This window comes from Podarcis gaigeae (genome assembly GCF_964106915.1).
Source record: "Podarcis gaigeae genome assembly, chromosome: 8".
Lineage (NCBI taxonomy): Eukaryota > Metazoa > Chordata > Lepidosauria > Squamata > Lacertidae > Podarcis > Podarcis gaigeae.
The window spans coordinates 24,058,602-24,078,058 of NC_139684.1; the positions used below are offsets into that span (position 1 = coordinate 24,058,602).

General features: G+C 46.4%; 1 protein-coding gene across 1 annotated transcript; it reads left to right on the top strand.

The window, feature by feature from the left end:
- Positions 1–694: 694 nt before the first annotated feature.
- Positions 695–19,161, top strand: LACTBL1 (lactamase beta like 1). Its single transcript, XM_083753543.1, has 7 exons — positions 695–733; positions 9,860–10,001; positions 12,619–12,728; positions 13,568–13,725; positions 14,546–14,793; positions 15,431–15,536; positions 17,975–19,161. Exons 1-7 carry the CDS (start codon positions 713–715, stop codon positions 18,948–18,950), a joined length of 1,761 nt encoding a protein of 586 aa, XP_083609669.1. The 5' UTR covers positions 695–712; the 3' UTR covers positions 18,951–19,161.
- Positions 19,162–19,457: the final 296 nt, after the last annotated feature.

Genomic DNA, 19,457 nt, shown 5'->3' on the forward strand with positions numbered 1-19,457 from the left:
GTCAGCTGCCTGCACAGCTCAGCCAGCAAATGTTTGTGCCAGGGCTTAAAGCACTCCTCCCCGTCTGCCCCGTGAAACCCCAGGCTGCATTTGGGCTTGCTCCGGACCAGATGTTCCACAGCCTGCACATTGCCTTGGCGAGGGGAGTAATCTGCGCCCGACGGGATTACCGTTCTGTCCGGTCTTAACATCTGCAGCAGGACGCCAGCCCCCAAACTCCCAGGCAGCACCACTTGGACACACAAAGCAGAAGCAGAGAGCCTGGTAAGAACTTTTTTTAATGGCATCTCTGCAAAACGGGAGCTGGTGGCCCTTGCGAGGCTCCTTTTTGGGGAGGTAGGGGTGGTTTTGCTTGTTGGATTATTCCAGGCCATTCTCAAATTAAGAAGTCTACCGGAACAGAATTGGGGAGGTGGGCAGTGCCCCTGTTGCCCCAAGTGCCTGGCCAGCACCAGAGCACCTGTTTAAGTTTTCTTGGGCTTTTAGAGACATGAAAGGCCAGAGGAAGACATCCGACCTGCAAATATAGGAGGAGGGAAAGGTGATGAAGATTTATCGGAAGCCAAGGGAACTTTCAGAGCACCTGCTTCCCAGGTCTCCCAATCAACTAAGGAGCCCTATTCTAACTGATCCTACCTCTCTTGCAGGGGCCATTTTCCTGGATTTTTAGACATAATTGGTGGATGCCATGAAGGAAAAACTGTAGCAAGCTATGGAAGGCCTGCAGCTTCGGGTAAGCCTCAATAAGGAGGAGGGGAGGGGAGAGGGAGTCTGCAGCTGCCCTCTGGGTGCAGCAACCTGGGCTCTCTGATAAGAAGGCCAGGTCTGCCATCCTCCTTGTTATTTCTCATTTGCATAGGTTAATTTATGTATCTGCAAGTTAACTGCTGCCTGGGGGCGAGTCTGAACAACTGAGGGGGGAAATGATGGAGGAAAACAAAACAACCCCAATAGTCAGGAGGGGAACACAGCCAAGGTGGTTTTTAAAACAAATCGTCGCAAGTGCAGTTCTGCAAATTTGGCACTTTGGGGAAGGGCTGTAGCTCAACGGTAGTACTCCTGCTTCGCGGACAGCAGCCCTGTTCAGTCCCCAGCATCTCCAAATTGGGCAGGCAGTGTCCCTGCTTTGAAACCCTGGAGAGATGCTGCCAGTCCCAGTTGACAATAGTGAGCTAGATGGACCAGTGATCTGCATTTTAGGCAGCTTCATGTGTTCCATAGATATCATTGGTCATCTCCTTCTGGGCATGATAAACAGCACAAGCATTTAACTCTTTATTGCGTCATGCCATAGGATGTGTAGTGCAATGTAGGGCAGAAAGCAGAATGAGGGTTTCTTTTCTTTTCTTTTTTAATAAAAAAAACTTATATGTTAATATTTTATTAAGAAAAAATCATTTATAAAAAAGAGTGAAAAGAAGAAGAAAGAAAAAGTGAGAATGGAAAAAAGAAACAATACTGTTACATTACCATACATTAATGTACAAATATGTATATTCTTATTATCCTAATCCACATATACTTTTCAATAACCTAATATATTCTGTATAAACGCATTTCATTGTATTTATCCAAAGACAGTCTGTGCCTATAAGCTGTTTGTTCATATGTTGCCAATGTTGTCATGTTGCCACGCCATTGATTGAGCAGAATCGTAACTCTATTCTTCCAATTCTTTAGTATCAGTCTCTTGGCTACTGTTAGGGCATGCAGAATCCATTTTCACTGCCCTGTTGTCAATTTCCATACAATGGGTATATAGCTCAAGAGCATATTGACCTCTGAAAAAATCTTACTTTTTCCCATAGTGTTTTCTAGAGTAGTTCCCACTGAATGCAATAAGAGTACCTTGAGAACAGGATCCTGCAAGAAGAATTACCGACGAAAGAGGAATGGCAGACAAAATTAATGACTATGCAGAATTAAACAAGATGACAGGAAGGATTTGAAACCTGTGGGATCAGAGATTCTCAGAGGACTTTGTGAATTATCTGAAAAGCATTTGTAATCAACAGATTATGCTAGTAGGATTGCAAGAAGTTTTGTAAGCAGGACTATGTGAAATATTGCAGAGAAAAGTATGAAGAGAACTATTAGTGAAAGACTATTAAAAGTAATAGTGAAATTAATGAAATGCAGATTAAGTGATAAAGATTGAAAAATCTTCAGATATGGTTGATGGAAGTCCAAAACACTGAATAAGATGAGTAAATATGTTGTGTGGGGTTTTTGTTTTTTTTGAAATTTCATGTAAAAATTAATAAAAATATATTTTTTTAAAAGAGAGAACAGGATCCTGCTGTTAGCTGGGGCTTCCTCCTTAACCAGATGGAGAGCCAGATGCAAAAGAGGATGGGATCCTGCACCTTTAGGAACTGTGTAGAGAGGGGGCTGCCAGTTCGTCTGTTTCGGTGTTATGCATTTTTGTGTTTTTTATATTGCAAACCACCCTGTGATCCTTGGACAAAGGGCAGTTTGGAAATTTAATAAATAAAATAAAGCTGGCATGGATGAGAAACTCATAGACTGGCCCATGCCTACAGCCATACTAAATAACATGATTTTTTAAAAAAATCAGAAGTCTACAGTCTTGCTTTCACCCTGCCTATTATTGGGAATGGTGACACAGAAGGTCAGCTGCCCATCAATAGGTGGAATCACCTCCTGAGATACTTCGTCTATTGTGAGGCAGTGTGGTACAATGGTTAGAGTGGTTAGGATCTGGGAGAGACTGGGGTTCAAATCACCACGCAGCCATGAAGCTCACTGGGTGACCTTGAGAAGGTCACTTCCTCTCAGCCTGACCTACCTCACTGGGGAGGGGATTAAACGGGGGAGGGGGAAGACCCAAGCACACCCTGAAGAAAAGGTGGAATGTTAATGCAATAAATAGATAAATCAGAGCCAGTGACAGACAGAGAGTTTTGCACACACAGCCTGCTGAGTTCTATGAGGGGCAACACCGAGACTTAAGGAGGCCCTGCTAACAGGCAGGGCCAATCCCTGGATTGGTTGCAAATAAGGAGACAGGCAGGTGGGGATTGATGGAGTAGCCTCTGCTGGTCTTCTGGCATTTGGTATTTGTGTTACGGAAATATACAGCGGAGGGGATGTGGGGATGAGCACACCGGCTCCCAGTGCATGTTGCTGCTCTGATCTCCTTCCATCAGTTGTGAAGTGGGGTGCTTGCTGTTCTGGCAGAGGCTCCCCCTCCCACTGTGTTTTAGAACCCCAAGCTCAGCCCAAGACATTTGACTGCCTGTGGTGCAAAGGACAAGCGTGAAGGGCTGTATCTCATGTGCTTCCCATGCCAAAGGTCCCAGGTTCCATCCCCAACACACTCAGGTAGGTCTGAGAAAGATTCTAGCTTGAAACCCCAAAGAGCTGCCAATAGTCACTGTACAAAATGCAAAACGTAGATGGACCTGGCTCAGAATAAAGCAGCTTCTTGTGTTCCTGTGATGCTGCCAAGATTTCACATGCAGAATCTGACCACATGGGCAGTTGGATCTTACGTCAACACTGGCAATAGGACAGCATCCTCCATTGTATTCCAAGGCATCAGGCTATTGTGTGCAGAGCAGGACTTGGGAAGTGTGGTGGGAAGACTGTTGCTACCACCATATCCTCCAACATTTATTCAGTGAAAATAGAGATTCCCTATTCATTCATTCATTCATTCATTCATTCATTCATTCATTCATTCATTCATTTATACCCAGCCCCATCTGACTGTGTTGCCCCAGCCACTCTAGGTGGTTTGCAACATGTATATAAAAACATAATAAAACATTAAACATTTAGAAACCTTCCCTATGCAGAGCTGCCTTCAGGTGGCTGTGGGATCGGATAACTTCATGCCCTCCAACATTTCTCTGGAGAAAATAGGGACATCCTACCATACCCTCCAACATTTCTCTGATGGAAATAGGGTCGTTGTAAGGGAAAGAGGGACGTTTCAGGATCAAATCAGAAACTGGGACAGCTCTTGTAAATCCAGGACTGTCCCTAGAAAATAGCGACACTTGGAAGGTCTGCAAGCCAGGTTCTGCCACCTAAGGCAGCTGCCTCACTCTGCCTCATGGTAGGGCCAGCCCTGTAGAACTCAGATATTTTCACTTGTGCACCTAAATGGATGTTTTCATTGTTTCCACTGCTGCTTGCAAACTATGCAGGAAGAGGAAGACTGAGGTTGTCTGATGGACCACTGGCCTAGATGTGCAGAATGACCTAGTACTGACTGGCTCCTTGCAAAAAAAAATATATGCTGGACTATGCAGGCCTCATGCTGACCTTCATGTTCTTCAGCAGACTGAGCATCTCTTGGTCAGTACAGATAGGCTCTGCCTTAAGAGATCCTGACTGTGCCTCTTGCTTTGTAATTTAAAGCGTGTTGATGGGCAGCAAGGATTCAAACGGAAGGAGAAAACAGACCACACAGGAGTGTAATCAGCCCCACGGGGATCTTGTTATAGGAGAGAAGGATGGGGCTGCCCATTGGCTGGTGTAATCCCCCTCCCCAGCAGATGCTAAGAGGAGATTGAAGGGGTTTTTTTATAAATAGCTGAGGTCAGCCCCCCCCCCCCCCCGCATTTTGCCTACATGGCTGAGAAGCATTAGAGAGAATTAATATGCAATCTCTCTGTGAGAGGGAAGCGCAAACTCCCCCTCCCCATTCTCGTAGGATTAATCCCTGCTCCTCGATGAAAGCGGTGGCGTTCTGGGAAGCCAGAACGGCTGAAAGGGAACCAACAGGAGAATCCAAACTCCAGGCCGGCAGCAGGAGGACATGATGGAGAGGCAGGCATCATGCTGCCACTACAGAAGGTCGCCGGTTCGAATCCCCACGGTGGAGAGAGCTCCCGTTGCTCCATCCCAGCTCCTGCCAACCTAGCAGTTCAAAAGAACACCAGTGCAAGTAGATAAATAGTTACCACTGTGGTGAGAAGGGTAAATGGCATTTCCATGCACTCTGACTTCTGTCACAATGTCCCGTTGCACCAGAAGCGGTTTAGTCCTGCTGGACACATGACCCGGAAAGCTGTCTGTGGACAAATGCCAGCTCCCTCGGTCCCAAAGCAAGATGAGCGCCACAACCCCATAGTTACCTTTGTCTGGAATTAACCGTCCAATGGTCCTTTACTTTTTTTTACCTTTACAGGCCCATCACTCACACCAGACTGAGTGAAAGGCGGGCAGAGAGCCAGGCAAATCACTGCACCAGCCATGATAGCACTGGGCCTCCGCTCCTCCCATGCATGGAATCCCCCAGTTTTGAACTTCCTCCGGGCTCCTGCTGGCAGCAATCCTGCACTAATGGAGTAATACTGGCCTCACTTCTCAGGCAGAAGCTGGCAGAGACTGACAGTGCAAGGTGCAGACAGACACACCTGCCCCAATCCATAGCCCAGCACAAATGTTTTCATTATTATTATTGCAGCTTAGGGCGATCAAAGGGGACAGCTCCATGGTAGAACATCTGCTTTGCATGCAGAAGGTCCCAAGTTCAATCCCCAGCAGCATCCCCAGGCCTGGAAAAGGCTCCCTTCCCGAAACCCCAAAGAGCTGTAGGCAATGCTGATCTAGATGGACCAATGATTTCCTATGTTCCCAAAGAAGACCCAGTAGGGTGGCAACCAGTGGAGCACCAGCCTTGGTAGGGATGTCTCCATGGCTATGGAACTGCAGCCAGAAGGACTAGCAATGTGCTCTCCTTTCATGATGCCCCATATAAACAGCCTTGGTCATCGTAGTATTGTAGAGCTGGAAGGGACTGCAAAGGTCATCCAGTCTAACCCCCTGCAATGCAGGAATCTTCTGCTCAGTGTGGGACTCGAACCCACAACCCAGAGATTAAGAGTCTCATGCTCAACCGACTGAGCTATCCCAGCTTCCGTAGTTGCCCTTGCTCTTACATATTCAAGATACTGTATATTGATGAAAATGACTTTTTTTTGGGGGGGGGATGCATGCCATTAAAGAAAACAGCTCTCAGAAATGTTTGTGGTAGGATTAATGTAAGGGATGTCACCAACTAAATTGGACTCAGAGCAGACCCATTAAAATCGATGAACCAAATTTAGCCATGTCTGTTCAATTCGGTGGGACTAATCGGACTAGCGTTGGATATAATCCTGTGTTTCTGACTAATGCCCGTGAAGCCTTTTAAAATGCAATGAAGCAACTGCAAATTGAGGCAGAAATGTGGAAAAACTGGATTTAAGATTGGAAAAATGGGAGAAATCGACACTGACTGGTGGGGTGTCCAGCATCAAATGCGGAGCTAAGCAGACATAACCCTGACCTCCCCTCTATCCATTTAGCAAATGTGTGGAGGCAAATGTCTCTGTGGCTGCGGGGTTAATTGAGAATGGGGACAGGTTTGGCAGAGTGCAAAGCAGAGCAAGCCCAAAGGAATCCTAAAAGGGACATAATGGCAGAAACATTTTCCACCCTGCTGCCATGTTCTGAGACCAAAAAAAAAAAAAAAAGAGTCATTTATGGGGGAGAATCAGTGGATGTCAGAGGAAATAAACACTCCATTCTCACCCTCTAATTCATCCTTAACAAATCCCCATGTTTGTGTTACAGCAGCAAAGTCTTGGTTTGGAAACCCTATATTTTTCCAAGATAGCATGTTGTTTCACCTTGAGTTGCACAACTATGCTATTCACAACAACTCTTTTTTCAAAATAAAAATAAAGCAGCTCTAAGTATTCCCCCATTCCCCTGAGTTTGCTCAGATTGCACCCTGGCTGGTTTTAAAATTGATATCGCTGGTTGTTTCAGTGGCTCTGTTGGTTTCCTTTAACATGCCGGAGTGAAATTACACTGCGGTGAACTCACAAGAGCGAATCTGTTAGGGGTTGGGCTTGTTTTTGCTTTCCCGTCTGCAGGAGATTTGAGGGAACTCCCTGTTTTGCATTTATGTAGCCCAGTGGTGGAGCATCTCCCTTGCCTGCAGAAGGTCCCAAATCCAAACCCTTGCCTGAAAACCCTGGAAAGCTTCTGCCAGTCAGTGTAGACAGCACTGAGCTAGCTGGACCAATGGTTTGACTCGGTATATTGCACTTTCCAATGTTCCTGTATGAAAATGTCTGGGGCCCAGACACTGTTGTGGGATACACAGGGTGAGATGCTGCTGTGCAAAGAGACAGGGAGTGTGTGTGTGTGTGTGTGTGTGTGTGTGTGTGTGTGTACTGGAATGAAGCAGATTGACAGGAGAATCCCGTTCTTTGGGGTCAGTATCTGCCAGGCTGCTGGGATCCCAGAGCACACAAACACAGCACACAGCAGCTTACGCCCCCTCCCCCAGGGGGTTTAGCCAAGGAAATCTCTGGCTTTCACCCTGTTGGCAGGGCCATGGAGTCCCTGAGGACAGTGGTGAGAGGGGGAGGCCTGCAGCTGGTGCGGTGTGTGTGGGGGAAATGCCAAAAGGGGACTGGAGCAAACCCACAACAGCCAGAATCAGCAACGGTGTCCACAGCGTACGGTGGAGAGTCGTCCTCTAATGGGTTGCGGCTCCATTGCGGATGACAGCTTGCCCATTATGGCATTGCCCGGAAGACCTCGAGACTACAGAAGAAGGGAGTGCCTTCTGTTGGGCTTGCAGTAGTCCCAGGTCCTGCTGGTAAGGCTGGGCAAGGGCTGGGGAGGCTGGAACCCAGGGATGGGCAAAGCAGTCACTTTCAGTTTCTCTCTTCTTCTTGCTATTTCTCCAAAGAACGGGATTCTCCTGTCAATCTGCTTCATTCCAGTACACACACACACACACACACACACACACACACTCCCTGTCTCTTTGCACAGCAGCATCTCACCCTGTGTATCCCACAACAGTGTCTGGGCCCCAGACATTTTCATACAGGAACATTGGAAAGTGCAATATACCGAGTCAAATCAGTTCTCTGCATTGCCACATCAATTTTTTATTTTTCTAAAATGTCGCTAATGAAAATTTTCAGCATTAGAGTGAGAATTCTATAACATGTAAGCAATTTTGCCCCCCTTTTGTTTTTTGTTTTTGCAAAGCCGTTTTCCTGTATGCTATTTACCAAGTAAGGCGCATTGTACCCCAGCAGATACATTTTTCATGTTCATTACTTAACTGGAGAACTGCATGGCAAAATTCAGAGAAATGTGGGTGTCAAAGTATGGCTGCATATTTTTTCCATAACATTTGAATTAGGTAGGTACCCAGGTTGTCCACATTTAGTCAGAGTTGAGAGGGCTATTGTGGAAGTTTCCATCACATGGGATACTTTTTATTATAACAAAGGTTTATTTGGGATTTGCAGTGTGTGTGTGTGTGTGTAGTTGGTATAAATTTGTGTCCTAGATATATCCTCTCTTTCTCACTTTCCCCCATGCTTGTTAACTGCTATTTAGTTGGAGGAGGGGTGTGATGATGTTGAAGTGGTCCACCGTAGGGCTTGCAGCAATTCTCTTTTGGGTCTCAACCCAATAGATGAAGAAAATGGTCATGATCTAGGGGTGTCCATTACGTTCTCTGAAGCTGTGATGTTTTGGAAAGGGGGCTGCTGCTTGAAACAGTTTTGGACCAGGATATCTACAAGACCACCTCCCCTAACACAGACTAAGCTGATGTTTGAGATCTTCTGAAGAGACCCTGCTGGTTGTTCTGCAACCTCTGGGTTGTCCCTTGAAGACAATCAGTGAGGCAGACAGGAATGACATTTAAATACCTCTTTAAAACTTAGTTTCCCCAAAGCTTCCTCAATTCTGACTCCTGCACATCTGCTTTCTACACTGCTTGATTTTAATTTTGATATGCATACATTTGCTTTGTTTTTATCTTACTTTCTTTAACTAGGAAATGTTACTGAAAGCTATTGCTTTTTACAAAACTGTTCTTGTATCAAAGGCTTGGATTTTTTTATTTTGTTAGCTTACCCACATTTCCTCTCGTCCTGCTGCTTCCCCCCGGGGAGTAAGCAGCAATTTGTGTTTTCTCTGGATTGCTGTTTGCTCCAATTTGGCACTAAAGAATGGATTTTCCCTTGGAAAGGAAGGGAGCAAGGGGAAAACCACTCAGACCCGTACTTTCTACACATGGGACGAGAGGAGGTGTGGGTGAGCCCTTAATTTAAAGAATAGATGAGAACATAAGAAGAGCCCTGCTGGATCACACCCATGGCCCATCTAGTCTATCTTCCAGTTCTCGCAGTGACCAACCAGATGCCCCCATGGGAACCCCATAAACAGGACCTCAGTGCATCCACCTGGGATTCCCAGATTCCCAGTTATTCAGAAGCATCACTGCCTCCAACATAGGAGGTCGAACAGAATCAGAGGAGTGTAGGAAACAGTTGGCCATTTCACCATTGGCGAAAAAGGTATCCTTTCATAAGGCCAGTGTTGGCTGATGCCATTGAGATTGGTAGGGTGAAAAGCAGGGAGACCAACAGTAGGGGGTGCCAGAGCCAAGGGCAGGCAGAGTAAATGAATTCTAGTTTCGTCCCCCTCCTTGTATAGACAAAAAAGGGACCCTGCCCAAGCAAGCAATTTTTAGAGGGAACATATAAAAGGTCAAATGTTGTCCTTACAGGGCACACACATACACACACACTTCCCAAGAACATAGAAAACTGTCTTATACTGAGTCAGGTCATTGGTCCATATAGACCAGTATTGTCTACACTGGCTGGCAGTGGCTCTCCAGTTTCTCAGGCCAGGGCCAGGAAATGTGGCAGGCACCTTCTGCTCTGTCGCTGAGCTATGACCCTTTTCCCCGTGTCCTTCTTAAAATGTAATTCTCCGTGCTGCGTGTAGCGCTCCTTGGTTTCAGCTAAGATTCTTAAAACCTTGCTAAATATCTCCTGAACATTGCTCCCAGCAGGCCTCTGGCGGCCACAGCCTCTTCCGGCTCTCTGCTATGGAAGTGAAGTTGATCCATGTGGCTCTCGTCGTCTTCTTCCTTCTCTCGGTTGCCATGACCAGCTGCTTCCTCTGGCAGTATAGCCTTCCCAAAGTGGAGCCCAGTAAGTATTGAACCAGGTGCCCATCTGAACGAGCCCATTCTGGCCAAAGAGTTTCATGGCACTTCTCACCAGAAGAGTGTGTAGGGGGCCAGAGTAGCAGGGGGGAACCGTTTACAGGTTTTCTTTATAACACACACACACACACACATACACCATGTTCACACTTCTACCAGGCAACTAGGAGTTTTAAAAGGAATTTAGTCTTTGCAAATTCTCATATCAGCTGACCTGATCTGCAGACTCTCCAAGTGTCCCTGTTTTCCAGGGACAGTCCCAGATTTATGGAAGCCATCCCAGTTTCTAATTTGATCTCAGGATGCCCTGCTTTTCCTATTTTCATTGGAGAAATTTTGGAGGGCATGGTGGGATATCCGTATTCAAGAAATGTGGGGGGGGGGGGGTCTGGAGTGATGCTGCATCCTGAGCCAAGGAGATAAGTAACTATGCAACTTTTAGAAGACATCCGAAAGCATGTTTTATTATGTTTTTTTATGTATGCCGGAAGCCACCCAGAGTGGCTGGGGCAACTCTGCAAGATGGATGCGGTTTAAATAATAAAATTGTTGTTGAGTAGGCTGTCCTTATTTTCATCAGAGAAATGTTGGAGGGTGTGGATCTGCACTTCCTGGACTAGTGTGCAGATCAGATTCCATGCTTCTCTAGTGTCCTGATGCAATCCTTGGCTCAAAATGCACACAATATACACTCATACCTTGGGTTACAGACGCTTCAGCTTGCGTTTTTTCGGGTTACGGACCCACCGAAACCCAAAAGTACAGGAATGGGTTACTTCCGGGGGTTTTTTTTTTTAATAATATTTTATTAGATTTTAGGAATAAAAGATTTAGAAAAGTACAAAAAGACAAAAATACAAACATTAAAGCATAAAAAAGAAAGAGATAAAAATAAAAAGGCACATACAAGGGGAAAAAAAGAAAAAAGAAAAATCCCTCTTTTTTAGTTTCTCATCTTTGATTAACTTATTTTCCTGACTTCCTCACATCTCCCTTTTTTGTATCCCTTTTAAAATTTGATTCAGCAAATTAATTAAATTTAATTATTTAATTTATCTATTTATCTGTTATAAGTCCAATCTTAACCTAATACTCTGGTTTCTCTTCAGATCGTATAAATCTTTCGCCTTTTACTTCCGGGTTTTGGCTGTCGTGCATGTGCAGAAGCGCCAAATCACAACCCGCACATGCACAGATGCGCCGCTGCGGGTTGCAGTCATGCATCCAACATGGATCATGTTCGCAACCCGAGCGTCCACTATATATTTTTTATGATAAAATGAGAAAAAAGTGCCTAGAGAGAAACTATTTTTTTAACGCATATTTTTATGCAAAACCCATTTGACCACTTTTGATCTGCGGAACTGCCAGAGGCAGTTGGTAAACTGAAAGTGGAAGGAATGCTTTTTCAATCAGGTTCTGCCGCTCCTCCCATCTGTGTGTGTGTGTGTGTGTGTGTGCGCGCGTGCATTTCCTTGGCCACTGTGAGAACTGGATGTTGAATTAGATGAGTCTTTGGCCTGATCTAGCATCTGGGCTTTTTTCATACACTTACAGAAATGCATTGCAAATGCTTTCTTGTTGCTTTATTTGAACTGCTCCGCTGCTGATTAACCATTAACGAAAATGTTTATTATGTCTCTGCCTATTGTCTCAAACCTTTCCATGAAACACTATCTTGGCCATAACACCAATGCCCCAGATTCCGTTAATTGGGGAAGTGATCTTTCCTCAATACAATAAAGCAGACAGCCTTGCCGCTGTCAATAGATTAGTAATTCTACATCTGCTTTCTCAACGTGCCCCTTTCCATTCCGGTTATATTAGCTGCTGGTAAAAGAGGTTTTCAGAACGCAGCTGGTGTTCAGAGCTCAATGGAGAGGCTGTGAAGGAGGCAGAGGGAAGGGAGACAAAAGCTGGGTGGAGAGGAGAGTGTCCATGTTTGGCTTTTAAGTTGCCTTCCCTGGCTTTGCAGCACCCCTAACAATTCAGCATCATTACACTTGCAAATAAGCAGGTTTTTATTTTTATATACACAGGCAGCTTAAGCTCCCAACAACCTCTCACTCAGTAACAGACCAGATAGAAGAGAGTGGTGTCAATTTAAAAGGGTGGGGGAATCATAGAATCATAGAGTTTGAAGGGATTCCCCCAAAGGTCATCTAGTCCAACCCCCTTTGATGCAGGAATAATCGCCAAAGATCCAAAAGTTGGGGCCTATATGCATCAGCTTCCAGGTTTTCCATGGGTGTGTTTGTTTTCCCCTTGGAAGCTCCATTGGCCCTGTTTGATAGGAAGACGGTAGAAAGGATGACGGCCAAACCAAATTTTATTGTTTTGGAAAGTTTGTTCCTTTATTACTGCAATTATGTCACACCTTTCAAGGTGTCTCCATTTAATCCTGTGAGGTCATCCAGGCTGAGAGACAGTGCCTGGCTCAAGGTCAGCCAGTGAGCCTCATGGCTGCGTGGAAATTTGAACCCTGGTCTCCCAGGTCCTAGTTTGATACTCTAACCACTACACCACACTGCCTCTCAAGTTCCCTAAGCACCCCTACCTGAACCATGGCATTTCCACCACTCTGTCACTGTTTCTCTTCATAGCCCCATCAGTGATGGAGGTCAGGCCAGAAGCGGTACAGATGTGTCCCCGTTACCCAGACCCCGTGCCTTTGGACCACCCAATCCCAATACTGAAGGATGCCCTCGAAAAGGTACGTTGTGGTGAGACTTATGGAGGGTGGAGGCTTAGCTTTTTTTCATTTCAGCAAGTCTATCCAGGCATGTAATTTTTATCATGCAACTTTGCGATTTTATGAAGTGTAATGGTTTTAAGAGAGCTGGTTTTATTTGTATTTGCTGCGTTAACTTCCTCTTATTTTTATTGGCCTTTCTTAATGGATTTTCCTTTTTTAAGGTTGCCCTTTGTAAACTGTTTAGGGGGGATCTTTCATTGAGTTAAGGGGTATACACATTGGGTTAAAGAAAGAAAGTTCAGAGCGAGTGGAGGAAGCCCTGCCATCCTCTGAGCTGGCTTTGTGATATCAACCAGTATCACAACTCCATCGCTGGCCATTCAGAGTTTGAGTAGAAAGCCTTGCTTTCAATTTAGCATTGCAGTTTTGTCTGATTGGCTACATTTTGGGGCTGTTCAGAGTGTAAGCTGGAAGTACTGACCCCGGGCTTAGCTCTCTGGCATCATCACCCAAACAGAACAGGCTGACCTTATCACAATCTTTGTGTGACCCCTTATCAGTTGGGCAGAGGGAATGGCACCCAGCAGAAAGCAGAAGCAATAAAGGAACAGCAGTGGAAAAGGAGCAGTTCAGGTTTTCTCAGGGGGTGTTTCTCAGGGAGGTGAAAATTCATTGCAGCCTTAGTGATTATCTAGCATTCATAGATAGGCAGGCCAAAGATATCCCACCATAAGAAGCAAAGAAATACGACAGAGAGAGAGAGAGAGAGAGAGAGAGAGAGAGAGAGAGAGAGACTGACTATATGATGAAGGCCTTTGATTCTTCTCCATCCTTCACCCTTCTCAAATCTCCTGCAGGTAGACACACTTCTCCGTCACAAAATCCGGAGCCCTGGCCTGCCAGCTCTGTCAGCCATTGTCATCTACAACGACACAGTACTATGGACAGGAAACTTTGGGAAACGCAACGGCTCCGACCCTTTCTCTGGCATCCCCAACGAATACACCATTTACAGGTGAGCCTGCTGCTCACTCCAGCTGGACAGGTGAGGCGAACGGCCTGAGCCTCTTGTCTCAACGGCCTGCACATTTCTGCGTGCAGTGTCTTCTCTGAGAAAGACCCCTGCCTGCAACCCAAGAAACCCACTACCGGTCTGTGTAGTCATTTCTGAACTACACCTATGCTCCTGTCTACGTTCTTGGACTATGTGCTTCAATGACACTTGTGAAGAAGAGGTTCCATTTCCAGCAAATGGCGTCCATGGGGAGGAGGTGTGAGGGAAATTCTTTGTTGTGGAATGTTTCCAAGAAAAGGAAGCTTTCCATGGGAAGTCCTTTGGTAGCCAACACAGCCAAGGGTAGCCTACATATCTATTATTGGGCTACAATTCCCATCATACCTGACTATTGCCTGTGTTTTAGCATGTGCTTTGCATGCAAAAGGTTTCAGATTCAATTCCTATCATCTCCAAGTGGGCCTTGGAAAGATTCCCTGTCTGAAACCCTGAAGAGCCTCTGCCAGTTGGTATAGACCAATGTTTCCCAAACTTGGATATCCAGCTGTTTTGGACTACATTTCCCATCATCCCAGACCACTGGTCTTGCTAGCCAGGAATGATGGGAGTTGTAGTCCAAAAACAGCTGGAGACCCAAGTTTCGGAAACACTGGTACAGGCAATGTTGAACTAAGTGGACCAAAGATCTGACTTGGTATAAGCTAGCTTCCTATATTCTGGCCTGAGTCTGATTAGATCTGAAATCCAGTCATGTCTGGAGTGTGTCCTGTTGGCTTCCCCTGCTCCAGCTGATTATGTATGGTTTGTTTGTGCCTGGTAGGATTGCAAGTGTCTCCAAGATCTTCCCCACCATCATGTTGTACAAGCTGTGGGAGGAAGGGAAGGTGACATCACTTGACGACCCTTTAGAACGTTATGCCCAGAGCTTCACCATTAAGAACCCCCTAGGGCGGCTCAAAGAGTCGGAGCAGAGATACTCAGCGGATGGACTGATCTTCCTGGAGAAGGGATCGCTGCCCCTCAAGCCGTCTCCAGTGACTTTGCGCAGAATGGCCAGCCAGCTCTCAGGTGAGGGATTGCATGTGTGGAGAGAACCTGTTAAACGTTGTTTAATCAGCAATCCCAGCATGGCACTGAACCCTTTGAGATGGAACCAAACCATGACCTCATTAGATGCCTATAAGCTTGTCCTTCTCCAGAAGTCTTCTTGGGAGAAGGATTTTACTTTTGTGAAGACTTGATTCCTGAAGAGTTCTTGTCTGTAGCCAGATACTTCTCTGGATGGAATGTGTTTTCTGTCAGTCTCATAAAAGGCCCCATCTCTCCCATGTGCTCAGGACTTGTTCAGCATCACTTTCAGCAGCCAATCTCTCCTGTGGTGCATATGCCCAACCCCAAATAGTCTCATGCAAGGATCCTAGCTCCTCATCCTCAAACTGAGCCTGATCCAAAGCTTGATGCTATTCCAGGGCTTCTGAGTCATCCTCTGATGAGGAATCCTCAGACTGAGACATGAGAGCTGTTGGACTAAAACTCCCATCACCCCTCCCTATAGTTTGTATCTACGGGCTCTGGTTTTCCAAGCCTGAAATCCACTCCCCCTTGCTCTAAACCACCTATGGTGAGAGCCTATCGCACACCTCTTTCCCAACTGACATCAGTAGATAGTATGAGTGACTTCTCTTTCATGTCTCGGGTACTGCAGGTTTGCCCCGACGGCTGCGCTCAACCACTTTGTTGTGGAAAGGGACAACCCAAGAAGCATTGGCACTGTTGAAAGATGATGTCCTGGTGGCTGACCCAGGAACCAGGTGAGAATGCCCTAGCACTTTGCACCATGTTTGGCCAAACTGAACCAAATTGGGCTGATTTGTGCCCTGTCTGGAACTGGTTGAAGCAGATACAAACCACTACAGAGCCGAATGGGTTGTTACAATTGGTGCTGATTTGTAGCTCAAGCCAGATAGACTGTTTCCAAACTGTTGCAGTTACTAATTGCAACACCATATAAGGAGAACACAGGGGAAGGGAAGAAGGGGAGCTACGGGAAAGCTGAAATGATTGTACCCTACCCTGCACTCTCCAATCACATTTCCACCTAGGGTATGAAGTCCTCCAAGCCTATTTATCTGGTCTCTGAGGGTCTCCACGTTCCATGCCCCCTCCTTGGGTCACACCCCTCTCCAGCCCTTCTTGAGTGCATTTGACTGACTGGAAAGTGTCCTTGAACTGTGATAACATCTCTTGATCACCTGGATGGAGGAAGGAGAGATGTGTGTAGGTGTAGAAATTGCTGACCTTCGTTTGGTTGCAATATAGCCTACTGTATAAAAGTAAGTGTCACATTGATTGCCCTACTCACTTTTGCCTCTGGCCCAGCTCACCACTGGCCTGAGGATCCGGGATGGTTGCATACAAAGGAATGCAACCATTGAAAATTCTCCCCACACCTGTTTTAAGGCTTCAAACAGTGAGACAACAATCTTACTTTACCTGGATTCGTACAGGTGTAAAACAAAAACTGGTTTCTCACTGCGACAGCTTTCTAGTTTACTAGTCCGGTTGAAGGGCTGAAATGGATTAGCCTGCAACCAAGGTTTTGTGTATTGCTGGATAGGCTCAAGGAGCTGATCCATGATAAACACCTCAGTTCTGGCTTTGACACCAAACAGTGATGTACGTGCTTCAGCTGTGAGAAATTGTCAAAGCAGCTTAGCTGATCCCTTTCCTCTCCTGTCCTCTCCTAAGATATTTTTTGTAAGTGTTTAATCTCACAAAGGATCTGGCTGCAATTCAGACCCCTTCAGCAGTATCCATTTGGTAGGCAGTTATGAGAGTGTGGGGTGTGGGGAGGATGGAATGAAAAGCATTTCCCTACCATGTTGTCCTTCTGATCTACATCCTTTGGGGAAGTGGTGTAGCTTAGTAGAAATCCCATTTTTCACACAGAAGGTTCTATCCATGTTGATCTCCAAGTAGACTCCTGGTCTGAAATAATAATAATAATAATAATAATAATAATAATAATAATAATAATAATAATAATTTATTTGTACCCCGCCCATCTGGCTGGGTTTCCCCAGCCACTCTGGGCGGCTTCCAACAAAGATGAAAGATACACTAAAATGTCACATATTAAAAACTTCCCTGAACAGGGCTGCCTTCAGATGTCTTCTGAATGTCAGGTAGATGTTTATCACTTTGACATCTGATGGGAGGGTGTTCCACAGGGCAGGCGCCACTACCGAGAAGGCCCTCTGCCTGGTTCCCTGTAACTTGGCCTCTCACAGTGAGGGAACCACCAGAAGGCCCTCGGAGCTGGACCTCAGTGTCCGGGCAGAACGATGGGGGAGGAGACGCTCCTTCAGATATACTGGACCGAGGCCGTTTAGGGCTTTAAAGGTCAGCACCAACACTTTGAATTGTGCTTGGAAACGTACAGGGAGCCAATGTAGGTCTTTCAAGACCAGTGTTATATGGTCTTGGCGGCCGCTCCCAGTCACCAGTCTAGCTGCCGCATTCTGGAATCCTGGAGAGCTGCTGCCAGTCAGTGTAGGCATACAGAGTGAGATGAACCAAGGGTCTGACAGCTTCCTATGTGATTGTGCATACCATTGTATTGATATTCTTTTGAGTGAGATTTTTGGAAGCATACAGAGATCGTGGAATGTTGCTCGTTTTGGCAACTTTTCATTCATCCTCAAATTCCAATTCATTCAATGATAGAATTGTAGACTTGGAAAGGATCTGAGGATCATCTAGTCCAACGCCCTGCAATGCAGGAATCTCAACGCAAACTTCATTATGTGCAAAACACAAAAATCATATAATTTATAGCATAAAATGAGTAAACATGCGTAGAGTTATATGCAGTGATAGTCCTACTCAGAAAAGACCCGTAGAAATTAAATGGCATGACTGACTCAAACGGAAACAGAATCTTTGCAACAGGCAGATCCCATTATTTCTTTTGTCCCTGCCAGCCAATATGTAAGCCAAATACGACTTAGAAAGGTCTTCCTGGGTCTTGTAGTAAGACAGCACCAAATATTACATTTCGCCCATCTCTGTAAAATTTGCATTAATAGAATAAGAAGATGCATTAGCACCATGGTAAGTTCCAGTTGACATTCTTCATCCATATCTCTGTGATGCAGGTGGGATGACTGCATCAAGTATTTCAGGTCAAACTCAGTGGGCACCCTGGAAAAAAGTTTGCTCCTTTCTACCTCTCTTTCTCTCTTCTCAGATGTCATTATAGCAACTTGGCTTTCTCGTTAATGGCCCACATCCTAGCTGAACACGCTGCAGAAGGCGAGTACCAGCGCTGGGTTTCTGAGAACATCCTTGACCGCTTGGGGATGGAGGACACAGGCTTTGACATCACGCCTCCCATCCGTTCTCAGATGGCCGTGGGTTTCTACAGCAGCGGGCAGACTGCACCCCTCTATGACCTGGGCTGGTACAGACCTTCTGGGCAGATGTACTCCACAGCTGCTGACCTGGCCAAACTGGCCATGGTCTTCTTGGGCACGTACCACCGGCGTCTCCTGGAACCTGACACCGTGAAGACCATGCTGACGCCCCTCTTCAAGTGCTCCAGCGAATACTTTGCCAACAAGACCGGCACGCCCTGGGAGATCAACGAGCAACTGGGCTATGACATCATCAGGAAGGACGGTGACCTGGACGGCTATTCGGCCACTTTCTCTCTGGTCCCCAAGCTCCGCCTGAGTTTCATTGTGCTGATGGCTGGTCCCCGCCCTCGAGGAGACGTCGTAGCTCAGACCTACGAGTACCTGATCCCTGCCATGGAGTCCGCCTTCCGCGAGGCAGAGAAGAGCCTCAACCCGCCTCCGAGCCCTACTCCTTACGTTGGCTACTACACCTATTCCAACCTGACTTTCTATGAGATTAAGGTGGGGAGCGGCGGAGTGCTGGTCATGCAGCAGTTTGGGCCGCACATCGAGGAGCTGATCCCGGAGAATTATCGGACCATCAAGCTGCATCACCTTGAGGACCGTGTCTTCCAGGTGGTGTTTGATAAGGAATTCCCATGCACCCTGCACTTAGGCTCCGCCTCCGTGTCCCTGGAGACCCAGGATGGGCAGCTCTTCAATTTCTACCCTTTTGATCGCAAGGGCTTGTCCCCTGGCTTTGATGCTCCGGGTCTGAACACGTACAATGTTGTGCGCATCCAGCGCAAGCCAGTATTCTACAGTTAACTGCTAGCAGAAGGGGTGAGGGAGATATTTTCTACTCTGGGCTCCCTGTATCAACTTCCCCCAAGTCTGCCATCCAACAACCAGGTTGCAGAAAAGAACGAGCCAGGTGGCAAGGAATCAAGAACATCCACCTCCGCCAATGGCTTAGCTTTCCTCTTCCCTCTCTGATACCCAACACAAACTCCACAGCTGTCCACTTGGACATGACCCAGTCACCGAGACACAAAAAGTTTGGGAGGCAGTTCCCCGCCCCCTGCAAAAGCAACACAGCTTCTGGGATCATGTTCTTGGGACACCTTCAAGTTCACACCATGCCTAGGTTCTGATCTAGGAGCAATCTCAAATCTTGGAGGAAAAGAGGGAGAAAGAGAGGAGGGAAATGCCTGGGCCCTTCAAAAAGACCAGGCGTAGGGAAATCCTGTTCAGCCTGTGGTCTGCATTCCCTTCGTGAACTCCTTCCTGGGGTCATGTGCCTGGGTGGGCGGGGCCAGAGGCAAAAGCAGGTGA

Bases quoted from the DNA above. Each gene is read 5' to 3' on its own strand.
- LACTBL1 (XM_083753543.1), top strand. From the start codon at position 713: ATGGAAGGCCTGCAGCTTCGG. The intron at 10,002-12,618 runs GTAAGTATTGAA...TTCTCTTCATAG, and splicing joins CCTTCCCAAAGTGGAGCCCA to CCCCATCAGTGATGGAGGTC. The intron at 13,726-14,545 runs GTGAGCCTGCTG...TGTGCCTGGTAG, and splicing joins AACGAATACACCATTTACAG to GATTGCAAGTGTCTCCAAGA.